The sequence below is a fragment of the Somniosus microcephalus genome, chromosome 1, assembly GCF_052327205.1.
Source record: "Somniosus microcephalus isolate GS21.2 chromosome 1, FLI_Smic_1.0, whole genome shotgun sequence".
In the NCBI taxonomy this organism is placed as follows: domain Eukaryota; kingdom Metazoa; phylum Chordata; class Chondrichthyes; order Squaliformes; family Somniosidae; genus Somniosus; species Somniosus microcephalus.
Genome location: NC_140987.1, coordinates 429,783,954 through 429,798,638, shown reverse-complemented (window position 1 = coordinate 429,798,638; position 14,685 = coordinate 429,783,954). Strand labels below are relative to the sequence as shown.

The window sequence follows — 14,685 nt, the reverse complement described above, 5'->3', positions numbered from 1 at the left end:
TTCTGGTACTGCTGAGGCCTGGTGATATGTTTCTGGGTGTGACAAGAATCAGAGGGAAATTCCACTGCTAAATATAGTTTTACTACCAGGTATCAATTGCTGATGTGTCATCAGCACTGATAGGTGCCAAAGAGTCTGTAGAGCCACAGGAAAAGCTGGTGAATCTTTAATGTAGCTTGGCTGGAGTGGCAAGATACAAGAAGACTGGTGACTCTCAACTAGGAGTTGCCATCTTTCTTTGGGTATTTCCTCCCTCAATTTTGTGCTAAATAGCATGGGACATATGATGCAATTGATCATCATGTGTGTTTTGAGAACACGAGGCAAACAGCAATTTTATGTTTTAGTGACGAGCCTTTTATACATTAAATCATACAGATCACTGATTGTGAGTGAGCCAATGCATTCTAAACAGTCAGCCTCCGGCAAACGTCAAAAATGTACAGCACTTAGTCCTTTTCGATGGCGTCAGTACCAGCATACATACGAATGACAATAGCCTAGCCCAACATTCTCTGCACTAAAATGCCAATTTTGTCCCTCAGTTCACTCGCTTGTTTGTGTTTTTAAAAAAAAAACTATTTGGCCATCCGAGAACGTGATTGTTTGATGGTTGCTGCGTTTTGACCTGATAAACCACTGCTTGTAACTTGGCTTGTAAACTGGCTAACATCTTGAATTAGCTTTTAATTCATTTCTGTTTTATTCGCATGCGCTCCAAGGACAGCATTAGTTCTTTTGAACATTAGAACATTTGTTCTTGGGTTTCGCCAACTGGTGCAGAGAACCAAATTCCTGGGAGAAATCCTGAAAAGGAATACAGGAATCTCTTTGGGATCCGGCACAGACGTGTTGCCGGTTGATCTAAAATTCCGGATGATGGAGAGGGTTATCTACCGAGGCTACTTTTAACAAATAAATTTTTTTTTTAAATCAAGAAATGTGCAGTATACAGTAATTGGGTACTCACCTACAGAATGTTGTGTTAAATGGATGGTGGAAGATGCTTGATTAAGTACAGTACTGCCAGTTGAGGGTAATGCAATGCAATGACTACCAGCAGCGTGGGAGACACACAGTACCCCTGTAAAATGGCGGATCAGAAGAGACAACCGGCAGCGCGGGAGAGTCAGACTCCTGTTACAGGGGTATTGAGGTGTTCCGACGTCCGACAGCGCCAAGAAGCCGAGTAGTGGCAGTTTGGAGAACTACCCCCACTGACTAACTTGGCCACCGCGGGAGACTTGGACTCGGCAACATTTCCGGTTATTGAGGTGTTGTTTTCGGAGTGAGAATTTTGCCGGTTAAGAGAGAATTCTGGATATTTAGGTGCCGTTTAAACGAGAGTTTCCTGTATGTAGACTGGCTGGTTTTGGAAACCCAAAAACATTGCCAAGCTAAAACCGACAAGGATTATTTATGGAGAGACTGCAAGTTTTGTCCCACTTGTATGAGACGCCACACAAAAGACAGGCAACACAACCTTGTTAACTGGGGGAAACAAATAGGCTCATTGGCTTAAGGTGGGACTATAAAGGATGCAGCAGCATCTATCTGCAGTGTCATGATTTTCCTGTGCTGAAGGAACACACGGTTTCTCTACATCCGGTCTGGCCAGGCATTGGTCCTATGGAGTGTGGAGGATGCTTAAATGAAGCACCTTATTCCGTGAGCACCAGTGCCAATGTGGATAGTCATTTCAAAAGTCAAAGATATAGCAAGGTTCACTATCCCTGTTGGAAACTGCACAAACGTGGACAGTGAGCAAGTGACACAACAAGCCTCAGCTCTTATACTCTCCATAGACAAAAGAAGAATGGCTACTAGTGTGAAGCTCTGGAAGGCTGCCCACCAAATGAAAGTGCCATTTCAGAAGAGAGAAACTGTTAAAATAGTTATTCGTCCAAACTGCACTTCAAAACAAGGGAATGAGGGTTCTGGGAAGAGATGGGAGAACATTTGGATGGGTCCATCCAAGAAAAGAGAACCACAGAACTACATTGCTAATCGGGAAGCTTAAAAAAGTCACTAATTTATGTTTATTCTGTAGCCGGATACATATATTTTGACCTCATGAGGCACAGAAAAGTGGAAAATTGAGAAAGCTTCAAATTTATATATAATTAAAATTAAATGCTAATGACCTTATCTTCTGTATCTCACTGTTACACAAGTGGGGCCTACATTTATTTAATTGCTCACCTCGGTTGTCACCAGAACCTTCACTCCTCCGAGCATCAGGGTTGTTCTGAATGGCGCCGTCCTTCGCTTGCTGTAGACGCCTGATAAGTTCCTCTTCTGTAATTTCCCCTTCAAAATACAATTAGGATAGACACCATGAACATTGCCATTAATTATAACAAATATTCTGGTGACCAGCTTATGACACAGGAGTCACAGAGACACCGAGAAGCAAATGTCATTTGATATAGCATTTTGGTGAAATTTTTAATGCCAATTTTCTCTTGCTGGCGGTGCAGACTCTCGCTAGAATACAATTCTACAGGAACCAACAACGCCCACCGCCCCCTCCCCCAACTGTACTTCTGCTAACTAATCCTCCATGTGAACCCGGACAACATCATTGGGTTATTCAACTATGGAAGGTACCACAGCCAAGCCCGACATCCACACACGCTCGCACTTTTACCAACAAGAACAACTGGATAGCAAGCAGGAAGGGTGATCCTCACGTATTTCCTCTCTCCAGCCTAGGGCACTGGGGCCCAATTGCGGCAATCCAACTATTTCCCCAGCTCAGATCAGCTAATTTGGCGCAGATTGGGAATCAAAACTGGTACCCCCAGGCCTCCATAGTTTCATGCTACACCAGGTACTGACTTTAATTACTAGGCCTTTGTGACAGATACACATCATTTTAAAACAATTATGATCACATTTTAGGGGGGAGGGGAAGTTATTTTTACCATAACCTTTGCATTATTATAATCTGCTGGAAAACATGTATTGTTATACATCTTTGAAAAGTCCACTGATGATTCTGAATAAGTTCTGAGATCACATCACAAGGTGCCAGACTGCCATACAGGTCAGTAAGATCCTACGCTTGTTCCTTAGTCTCAGCTAATGCTGGATCTACTTTCGCAGGATCACCATTGAAAGTATGGCCTGATGGGAAGCAAGGCTTTTCATGAGCCAACTGTTGATAATATTCATGACTTATAGCTTGCTAAATTGGCATATTTGCCTCTTTTCTAATCTGAGTTTATAATGTGTATGCTACCCACAATGATGTTCTCCAGACACACTAAACATCAGCCACGAAACCAAATAATGGGAATACAGTCCTACTTACTATTCAAGACACAACTAATGTATTCAGCATAAAGTAAAATGTGAAGCATGTATACTCCAGAACATTTCATGTCATTCAAGTCTCTCCATACCCTTTTGTTTCAAAAAGCTTCGAATGTATGAATCTCTCCAGCCTGCTAACCAAGGATCATCTGTGACAAGAGGGTGATTGGTTCGAATTCCACCAATGTCACTCTGTAGGAACCCTCTGATTAACAGACTAAGAGGAGCAGCTGAGCAGCCTTCTACTTTCTAGCTTTTAAGAACAGGAAGTCGCAAAAAACAAGTATACTTGTCTGCTACAGGACCCGAGCCTTCTTGGTGGAAAATATAGGCGTCCCAAGTTTAAAAATTCTCTAAAGACTAGATTTCAGTAGCCACTGCATTCCATATTGTAATAACCCCTTGTGGGAATACACTTCTAACTACTGGTTCTCGTACTAATCCTTAGCTTATGCACCCGTGTTACTGATTCACTGGCCAATGAATACAATTCTTCACTACTTAGCCTCTTAAATTCTTTCAAAATTTTGAACAATTCTTTTGGATACCCCTTAAACCTTTCTGCTCCCATGAATACAGTCCCAGGTTTTCCAAGTCTATCGTAACTATGTAAAATGCACTCTAGAAAATGGACTTCCACTGTGAAAATGCTGTTGGCCCATGCAGTATCTCTACACTGGATTTTATTTTCAAACAGAGTGGTTTAATATCTTTAAATAATAAAAGCCTAATCTGTATAAAAAGTAAAAACGATAGAAACTGCAATGGAATTGTTTTAAGTGTAATAATAGTTATGTGCTGTCACACAGAGCTATAGGACACTGGGTCACAGTCTCTAGGTTGCAAGTAACTAGCACCAGATGTCAGGAGAAGGCACAGAATGGAGATAGTCATTTCAACATTTTCCAACAATCTGGCTCGAGAGTAACACAGACTGGAAACAGCAATTCATTGTTACACTCAACATCCCCACCCCGTTCCCTCCCGCCCCACTTTAGAGAAAGTCTGTGTGCAAACACTGGAGGGAGTTCATGACAACAACAAAAATCACGGAGAATTAATTTATGCATAAAATGATGATTTAAAAAGTAAGTTTCACATCAGAAAGCTTGCAATAAAGCTTTGAAATGGAATCGAAGCAACACTCTGGATAATCAGGACACTGCCTCTTCAAATTAAAAAAACAGAACTTGGTGCTATGACTAACTATGGATTTTGCAATTGTAGTTTCTTCCATCACATGAACATAAATTGCACTTTACAACAACAAACCAGACATATGAGGAAAATACAAGAACGTTTCAAACAACACTAGAATCTTTGGTAAGGATTGCTGCATTCCAAAGATCAGTGTCAATTTGTTCTCCTCTACAGATGTAGGAGTGAAAATTACTTTTCCACTCACCGTCAGGACCAGGCACATGACAGGTCACACACACACAGAACAGAAGAGAATGGGAGAGAGCAAGAGAGAAAGTTTTGCATGACATGGCACTTCCCGTGCATCCAGCAAATGCCATTTCAACCTTTTACACCTGGCTGTCGTATTAAAATGACAGTTTACATGTATACTTACCATACATATTTAGCTTTTAATCCTCTCTCTCCTGTTTTACAGCTCTAAGGTAGTCATACTATGCTCCGCCTGCCACCCACCGGACCTTGGTTTTCTGGCCTTATTCTGAGCACCTCCCACACTCTAATGTTGGCCCGTGGTCCTGGCCAAATCCCTAAGTCCACCTGAAAGTTGAACTGTGCCCTGGTCTGATCACCCTTTTGACCTGTGTCCCAAAAGTTACCCTGTGGAGGAAGGCAGACGAGGACAGAGACAGAGGGAAGCAAGAGAGACAAAAACATAAGCAGAGATAAAGAGAAGCAGAATGGCACATGTATAGAAAGGCAAAAGGTGGGGGGAGAGAGCATAAGGAAAGAAACACACACACACAGCACTTTATTTCAAAATAGAAGTTGAATTTTGAAAGCTTTTCAGGTAACTAGAAAGGCTGGTTACCCTTAACTGTGTTTTGTTGATAGCTAGAAACATTTTAATGTGTGACAGCTGCAAGACATTAAAAAGATATGCCTGGGAACCAATCACAAAACAGTGATTTCAATATTTGCAAAGATCACTTGGAAACATACAAACCAGTGCTGCCAGACCTAGAAGCAAACTTCCCTCATCACTTGACAGACACCACAAATCTTAAGTGTGCCAAACTGCAATTCCATTCACTAGCTCAGCCAGAATTATAAAATTCCATCAGGACTAGACAGACTAGATGCAGGAAGGATGTTCCTGATGGTGGGGGAGTCCAGAACCAGGGGTCACAGTCTAAGGATAAGGGGTAAGCCATTTAGGACAGAGATGAGGAGGAATTTCTTCATCCAGAGAGTGGTGAACCTGTGGAATTCTCTACCACAGAAGACAGTTGAGGCCAGTTCATTAAATATATTCAAGAAGGAGTTAGATATATTTCTTAAGGCTAAGGTGATCAAGGGACATGGGGAGAAAGCAGGGACAGGGTACTGAATTTAGATGATCAGCCATGATCGCATTGAATGGCAGAGCAGGCTCGAGGGGCCGAATGACCTACTCCTGCTCCTATCTTCTATGTTTCTATGTAATTCAGGCAGATCAAACTCCTCCCTCCCCATCCTACCAAACCCCCACCACCCCCACTGTAGTGCTGCCAAACTACATGACCGATACTCTAATTCTGCTGGATCCCAGAACCATTGCCCAGTCCTATCAAATCTCAGGACTGATTCCCAGTGCAGATAAGCCCCATGCAGTCCCCAGGACTGTTAAATACAAGACACCTACATCCAGCTGGTAGGCCTTGCTGGGTATCCTCAACTTTAGAAGTAGTATTTTACAACTAAATACATGAAAGAATACAGTATATTTACATAAAATAAATACTATATATTGAAAATGAAATTTGAGTTGAAATACATGTCCACACATATATACAAACACACTTTGCACATCAAACTGCTATATGCAAATCGATGTCACACTTACACCCGATTGGCTCAAAAACAGCAACTAATCAGAGCTGAACAGGTAGGGAACATAAACATTGGAACCAAAACTTCCAATGAAAAATTAGGGATGGATGGAAAACAAATAGTAAGCGGTCAGCAACCAATTAAAGAAACGAGAAAGTAAACAAAACAAAATCAAGCCAAATATTTTTTGCAGATGATTTTGACCGCCATTTCACTTTCTGAATAAGTAAAAAGAATTGGGAATAGGGATATGGCTTGCAACACAAGACATACAAAAATGGCAAAATTTACACGGCAACGATGCAGCTCTGTGCGTTTGAAACGTCAGTGTTTGTCAGAGTCCTGTGGCCCCCTCGCAATCCTAGGACTCGAGTTTACGGGGCTTTCCACAGGCATCATCAGCTGAATAAAGGCGCTTAACTAGGTGACAAATTAAAAGTAGCAGAATTCAGTGTCAATTTGTGCAAGCACTGTGCCTACAACTCCCAGAATGTGTGTTTAATTATTGACAGCAAGATTTACAAAGCTCGCCATGACTTGCTGTTTCTAAGCATCCCCTCTGCCCCGTCCGAAAATGGGAAGGTACTGAACACAGCCCAGAAATCCCCAAGCCATCCAGGTAACTCTTTGTTTTCATGTAAAAAAACACAACTTGCAGGTAACATTACTATGCAAGTTATTATAATCATGACATTGTTAATTGAGCAAATGCAGCACAATGCTGTGTGCCCAGTGAAACTATGCACTTAAAAATTACCATTATTCAATGTATGCGTTTTGTAATGTATTTTATGTAGTCAGATCATCTATATTTTGTACAGAAGAAATTATGTATATTTGTTTGAGCTCATCAGTTCCATATTTATTGTTCCTCACTCTAAAACCCCTATCTTAAACAGATAGTACAGCCATGCCTATTTGGTAGTCTAGGTAAGGAGCTATACAACTTTTATTTGTTGGTTTGATATTTTAGCTGGCAATGGTGGCCTGCCCTCAACTAAACCATATTTGTGGCTGAATTAAAAAAAGATGTTTTAACCACATCCAACTAACTCGCTAAGCCTAATTCTGTGAGTGAGTGATGAGCCTGTGTACAGTACGAAACAAATTAAAAAATACAGAAACACAAATCAACAGAGGCATAGAAGGGCAAATATCCAGGTTTTGGAGTGAAGAGCCTTTCCCCTTTCCCTCCCTCCCTCTCTTCCCCCGGCACCTGCAGATTTATTTTCATAGCTGTGGCATGTGAAGTGAACAAAATTATTTCTTTATATCTACAGCATACAGGAAACTTTGTGCTATCCGGCACCGACGGGACGGAGTTGTTGCCGTCCCATCAAAACTGCCGGACAAACCAGCGCTAGTGTTAAAACATACGGAATCTTTTGAGCTCCGTATCTAGCAACAAACCCTGTTGCTTAGCAACAGCTTCTAAACAGTCGGCCGTGGCTTGCAAGCGTCTCTGTAGCTAAGCAACAGCTCCAGCTAGACCTTGCAGAGCCTGACTGGTGAAAAAAAAAAGCAACGAAAAGAAAAAAAACTTACTGAACCGACTCCTGAATTTTGCCAGTGGCTCGAGCATTCCGGACAGTTAACCTCCGGATAAACCAAAGTTTCCTGTACAAGAAAAACACTACTTTCCAGAACCAATAAAAAAAACTCTCCAGCGGTCATATACAACTTTGTCCATCAGTACTACCCTCCTGGCAATCTCCAACTCGCCATGAGCAATGCCATGGGAGATCTGCTCGTTTCTGCAGCACGGTGGCATAGTGGTTAGCACTGTTGCCTCACAGCGCCAGAGACCCGGGTTCGAATCCGGCCTCGGGCGACTGTCTGTGTGGAGTTTGCACATTCTCCCCGTGTTTGCGTGGGTTTTCTCCGGGTGCTCCGGTTTCCTCCCACAGTCCAAAGATGTGCGGGTTAGGTTGATTGGCTATGATAAAATGACCCTTAGTGTTAGGGGGATTAAATACGTGGGGTTACAGGGATAGGGTGGGATATGTGTTGGTGTAGGGGTTATGGGGATCGGGTGGGATATGTGTCAGTGCAGGCTCGATGGGCCGAAATGGCCTCTATCTGCACTGTTGTGATTATGAAAAAAATGGCAGCATCGTGTGTTCGCACGGTGGTGGGCCGACAAAATAAAATGCAGAGTCCCAGCTCCTCTTCAAAATTTAAGTATTCTACAATTCTACTTGCATTACTTATTTCCTACATTACAACAGTGTCTACACTTCAAAAAGTACTTCATTGGCTGTAAAGTGCTTTGGGACATCCAGTGGCCGTGTAAGGCGCTATATAAATGCAAGTCTTTCTTTACTTCCAATTAAACTAGGACCCACCCCCGCCCCCACCCCCCCCCCCGCCCCAACCTCGCTCAGCTACACACCCCATCTCACTGAATTCTCATAAGCTGGTTCAGAGTTTTGACAACTCATACAGCACTCAAAACTGGAATCTATTCTAGAAATACACCTACAATTGCACTAAGGAACACACACACAAACATACATCAAAGCTCACTGTCCTCAATACCAGTTAACTACAAGTAAAAACACTGGACAAAGAAGTCGAGTGATTTTACCTGCAGTAACACGAACATCTGCCTGCACTTGGCCACTCCTTAATGTAAGACAACAGCCACTAATTGGGGAAAATCAACCTCCGTTGTGTGTTCCAAGAAAACCTCATTTAATCTATCCTACCTGTGCTCCACTGTACAGCATAAAATCTGCAGAGATGGCGATTGGTGTTTTCCTATCTGTATCATATTTTCTCTCACAGAAAACAAGCAAGGATATTCATTTTATTAGGTTGCCCACCTGGTGTACCAAACAGGTTATTATCCCTCATCAGCCTGTACTCCTCTTCATTCAGGTTATTGACAAAATGATAGAAGGCTTCCTCTCGGTCCAGGCGGTCCGACTGACGCCTGCGCTGATCTTCATTAGAAGACTGAGTGTCAGCCTGCTCATTTCCTCCACCGTCTTCATTAGCAGCATTTTCCATAATGAGATAAAATAGATTTTACCTAGAGAAAATGGTGTGAAAACAGGGTTGTAATGTATATGTATTTTAATTTTATACATTGTGAGCCCAGTGCTATCAATTTCACATTTTCCTTTCAGTACTCCATTTCCCTAGTAACTTTCAAAATATAAAAATGTTCATCTCTATCAAGTATTAACAATGCAGTTATTACTCCAGCTTTGGATTAGTGACAGTATTCTCATCTCTCGACTCGGAGTCCCACTCCAGAGACTGGAGCACGTAATCTAGGATGGCAATTCAGTCCAATACTACACTGTTGGAAGTGCCGTTTTTTGGATGAGACATTAAACGGAGGTCCTGTCTGCCATCTCAAGTGGATGAAAACAACCCCACGGCACTATTCAAAGAGCAGGGGGGGTCTCCCTGTGGCCTAGCCAACATTTAACCCTCAACCAACATACAGTCAACTCTTTCGTAGCCGGCACCGACGGAACCGGGATGGTGCCGGTTGATTAAAAATTCTGGATAACAGAGAGGTAGGCAATTTTTAACAAAAAAAAAATAAAGACCAGCGACTAACTCGGCCACCGCGGGAAACTCGGAAAAACGAAAAATGGATGGATTCGGCAAGATTACCGGCTATCTATTTTGCCGGTTAGTAAAGAATTCCGGTTGATTAAGTGCCGTTTAAACGAGAGTTTACTGTATTTGATCATATAACTCACTGCTGTTTGTGGGATCTTCCTGTCCAAACTGACAGTTGCATTCCCCTACAATACAACAGAGACTATACCAAAATTACTTAATTGGCATTGAAGCACTTTGGGATGTTCTGAAGTCGTGAAAGGCACTATAAAATGCAATTTTTTTATTTTCTGAAATTTGAATATTGCAAGTTAAGAGCATTGTTTTTATGCATAGATATTGAAATCTATTTCTGAAATTGAATTGCCAACATGAAGGCTATCACTGCCATTGTATCTGCTTGGTGTGCAGAGTATTAAATCTTGTTCTATTAAGCAACTTTGGCATGTGACTGGTGCATGCTGAAAATATACAGTACCTGAACTGACTCTTAAGCAAAGCAGAGTGAGACTCCTTCCAACAGGGAGTCTCACGCCACTTTACTTTGGTGTCAAGACCAGGCCCTGTCACTGAATTCAGGCTGTCTTTACATTACAGCATTGGTGATATGCAAAATCACTTCACACAACGTGACTGCACCCAAAACATCACATCTCGTCAATCCAATCCCCTCTATTGTGAGCATCCTATACTACTACTACCTGGCTTCATGTAACACCTTTAACATAGAAAATATCCTGAGTTACTTTACAGAGGCGTAAGGGGAAAAAAAGGGACACTAAGCCAAAGGCGGCGCTATTGGGAGGGGTGGAAAAAAGCTCAGTCAAGGAAGGTCTTAAAAAGGATGAGGGAGGTGGAGAGGTTAGGGAGGGAAATCCAAACAGTGGGGTCTAGGCAGCTGAAGGCATGGTGTAATGAAGGAAGGGTAGGAGATAGGAGAAGCTAGAGTTACAGGTACAAAGAGTTTGCTGAGGTGGGGGCTGGAAGGGGGGTGGTGGTGTTGGAACACTGGAGAAGGTCGTCACAAGGAGGGGTCACTGGAGAAGGTCATCACAAGGAGGGGTCACTGGAAAAGGTCGTCACAAGGAGGGGTCACTGGAGAAGGTCGTCACAAGGAGGGGTTACTGGAGAAGGTCGTCACAAGGAGGGGTCACTGGAGAAGGTCGTCACAAGGAGGGGGGTCACTGGAGAAGGTCGTCATAAGGAGGGGGGCACTGGAGAAGGTCGTCACAAGGAGGGGGGCACTGGAGAAGGTCGTCACAAGGAGGGGTCACTGGAGAAGGTAGTCACAAGGAGGGGTGACACCATGGATGCTGAGCAAGGCCAGTGCCAAAGTTGCTAGATTGGGGAGAATGAACCATGCTATTACTTATTCCTAACATTTCTTACAATTCCGGTGAAGTGGGTATTTGTTTCTGCATAATCTGCAATCTGCTTTTCAATTATGCAGAATCTAGGGAGAATTAGATAAATCTGTACAACTGCTAGTAAAGGATCCCAGTTCAAGGCTCGTCATCCCACTGCATTCCCCTTCCCCTCCCCAAAAGGTGTGGTTCCAACAGTCAATAAAATTATATTGAACATTTATATGCTTTAAAAAAAAGTCTTTGAACAGTGTGGCACTGTTCAAAGACATTACACCTGAACGTGTGGATTCAGAGGTATCACACCTCAACTGCAAAGCACAACAAAACTGCTGGCACAAGTAATCACTTATCTGCTACCAAATATCTGATTAATTAAATGTGGATCAGATTCCAGACTTTGATACATTTATTCTGCAGTTATTATCATTTGGGTATTTCAAAAGACACATTTGATTGCATGCTAACTTCTTTTGAATCTACATCTCAAGCCATTTAAATGGAGGACAGATAAATTTTTATAATTGCATAATTAATAGAATACAACTTATTCCAAATGAAGCAGCAGCCAACTCGTCCTTTAAAAACTGCATCTCAGACAGTGATATTTTCATCAGTATTGCAAAGAAGGGATATACTTCTGACTTGTGGGTAGGGCGTGGTACTGGACCAGCAACCCAGAGCTCAAATCCCACCATAAGAAATAAGAGGACCCCATACAACCTGTTGAGCCTGCTGTGCCATTCAATAAGATCATGGCTGAAATTCAACAGCAACTCCACTTTCCCGACCGATCCCCATATCCCGATTCTTTTAGTGTCCAAAAACTATCGATCTCAGTCTCGAGATCCGAGCATCCACTACCTTCTGGGGTAGAGAATTCCAAAGATTCCATGGAATAGTGAAATTTAATTCAGTTAATTCTGGAGTTTTTACGTGGGTTGGCTAACGACCTAGTACTAGAAAAAAATGACAAGAAGCTGCCAAATTGTCAAAGACCCAACCAGTCCAATAATGCTGTTTAGGGAAGATAAACTGCTACCCCTACCCAGTCTGGCCTACACATAACTCGAGTTAGCCACTCAGATGTAGAGATAGGCAGGAAGTGTGGGCTCGTCAGTCACGAGGAAAGGGAGGGAACCTCCTCCTTTCAAAGTATACGGGTATTATCTGGAAAATGTTTTTTCAAAAACCTCATAGCAGGTGCTTGCAATTTAATTCATCCTTCGCCATGGAGACCTGCTATTTCAAACTTCTCCGCTCCACAGGGACATAGTCAGCTTACACCAACATCAACAAGCATCTCTGTCGAGAATTCCACAGCTTGGACTCCTTTCTGGCTTTAGTTTGCCAAATCAGGAGACATCAGAGTCAAGAAAACCAAGTGCACAGTGTGGTAAACCACTGTCATACCTGTCTGTGTCTGTATGTGTATTCCACTAGGTACAGGTCTGGACATGCCTCGGCTGACTCCTCCCACTATTCCAGGTATATAAGTGACTACCTCCCAGTCCCTTAGTATTCTGGACGGGTCGACCACTCGAGACAAGACCTTCATTCTTTAGTTAATAAAAGCCTGATTGTTACTCGCTCAACCTCAGTCTTTTGAGTAATTGATGGCGCATCAATTTTATTAACTAAATTTTTTATAATGGAGAAGATCCTCACACCAGCATGCCTGGACCTGGACAGTCGGGAAGCGGACGCTTCCACCAAGTTTGCTCACTGGCTCACGTGCTTCGAGACATTCCTGACTGCCTCCACTGCGGTCGAAACAGATGCGGACAAACTGTCTGTCCTGTTCTCCAAGGTGAACCACCGAGTGTACTCAGTCATCCGGGACGCGACCTCTTACACAGCCGCCCTCCAGCTCCTCAAGGCCCAGTACACGCGCCCTGTGAACGAAGTATACGCTAGGCACCTTCTGGGGAGTCGCAAGCAACAACCTGGGGAATCGACTGAGGAATACCTCCAAGCACTGTCCGTGCTTGGCCGGGCCTATGGGTGTAAGGCGGTAACGCCCACTATGTACACGGAGGAACTGATCCGGGATGCCTTCGTAGCGGGCCACAGGTCCAACTACACCCGACAGCGACTGCTGGAGCAGAGTGACCTCACCCTCGACAAAGCCTCCGACATCGCACTAACGCTGGACGCAGCCTTCCGGGGCATGGATGCCTACTCCTCTGCACCGTGGACGCCGCGGGGAACGACAACCTGGGACACGGTAGGACAGCCCCATAGCACCGTGCCACCCCAGCCACAGCCCAACAACGGCCCAACTACCGCAGCAGTGTCCCAAAGCCAGACAGCAGTATCCCAAGGCCAGAAATGCTACTTCTGTGGCCAGGCCAAACACCCCAGAGTGCGCTGCCCGGCGAAGAATGCGACCTGCTCGGGCTGCGGGAAAAAGGGACACTACGCCAGCGTCTGCAAGGCCAAAGCCACCCCAAACGCCAGCAGCGCCGCGTGTGGGCCGTGCGAGCCGCCATCTTGGGCCTCCCCAGCCATGTGCGAACCACCGCAGCAGCAGCCACTTTGGACGACTCCAGCCACATGGGAATCATGGACGCCGCCATCTTGGACACCAGCCGGGACGCAGCAGACCGCCAACCCCCCCCCCCCATCTGATACTCGCAGCGACACACCGACCCCTACGCTGGCCTCTGTGACGCTGGACCAAACGAGACCGCACCAACTAGCTCGGTCCAAAATGGACGTTAAGGTAAACGGCCATGCAATAAACTGCCTTTTTGACTCCGGGAGCACAGAGAGCTTCATCCACCCCGACACGGTGCGGCGTTGCTCTCTCCCAGTCCTGCCTGCGCACCAGCGGATTTCTATGGCCTCCGAGTCCCAGTCAACGGACATTGGCGGCTACTGCGTGGTGACACTAGTAGTAGACGGGACTGTGTTCAATAATTTTAAACTCCTGGTCCTGCCCGACCTCTGCGCTGCCGTTCTACTGGGGTTGGATTTCCAGTGCCACCTCAAAAGCGTTACGATGGCATACGGTGGCCCCCTCCCCCCACTCACAGTCCGCAGCCAGCAGCCTCCAAATTGCCCGCCGCGCACCAGATGCAACCTCTCCACACTCAGAGTCCCACCCCCCCCACTGTTTGCTAACCTCACCCCCGACTGTAAGCCCATCGCCACAAAGAGCAGGCGATACAGTGCCGGGGACAGGGTTTTCATCAAAACCGAAGTGGAACGGCTCCTGAAGGAGGGGATTATTGAGGGCAGCTCCAGCCCCTGGCGAGCCCAGGTTGTGGTCGTTAAGACCGGCGAGAAACAACGCCTGGTCATCGACTACAGCCAAACAATAAACCGCTACACCCTGCTGGACGCCTACCCACTCCCCCGCATAGCTGACATGGTCAACCAGATCGCGCAGTACCGCGTCTTTTCGACC

General features: G+C 44.6%; 1 protein-coding gene across 2 annotated transcripts in view; it reads right to left on the bottom strand.

Annotated features, from left to right (window-relative positions):
• rlim (ring finger protein, LIM domain interacting) overlaps window positions 1-14,685 on the bottom strand; it is a 73,773-nt gene that overhangs the window by 19,468 nt on the left and 39,620 nt on the right. For both annotated transcript variants that reach the window (XM_086000446.1, XM_086000437.1), the window contains 2 exons: window positions 9,156-9,364; window positions 2,203-2,310 (listed from right to left, as the gene is read on the bottom strand). In XM_086000446.1, coding sequence (XP_085856572.1) covers window positions 2,203-2,310; window positions 9,156-9,342 — 295 coding nt within the window. In that variant the 5' untranslated portion in view covers window positions 9,343-9,364. The remainder of the gene's footprint in view (window positions 1-2,202; window positions 2,311-9,155; window positions 9,365-14,685) is intronic.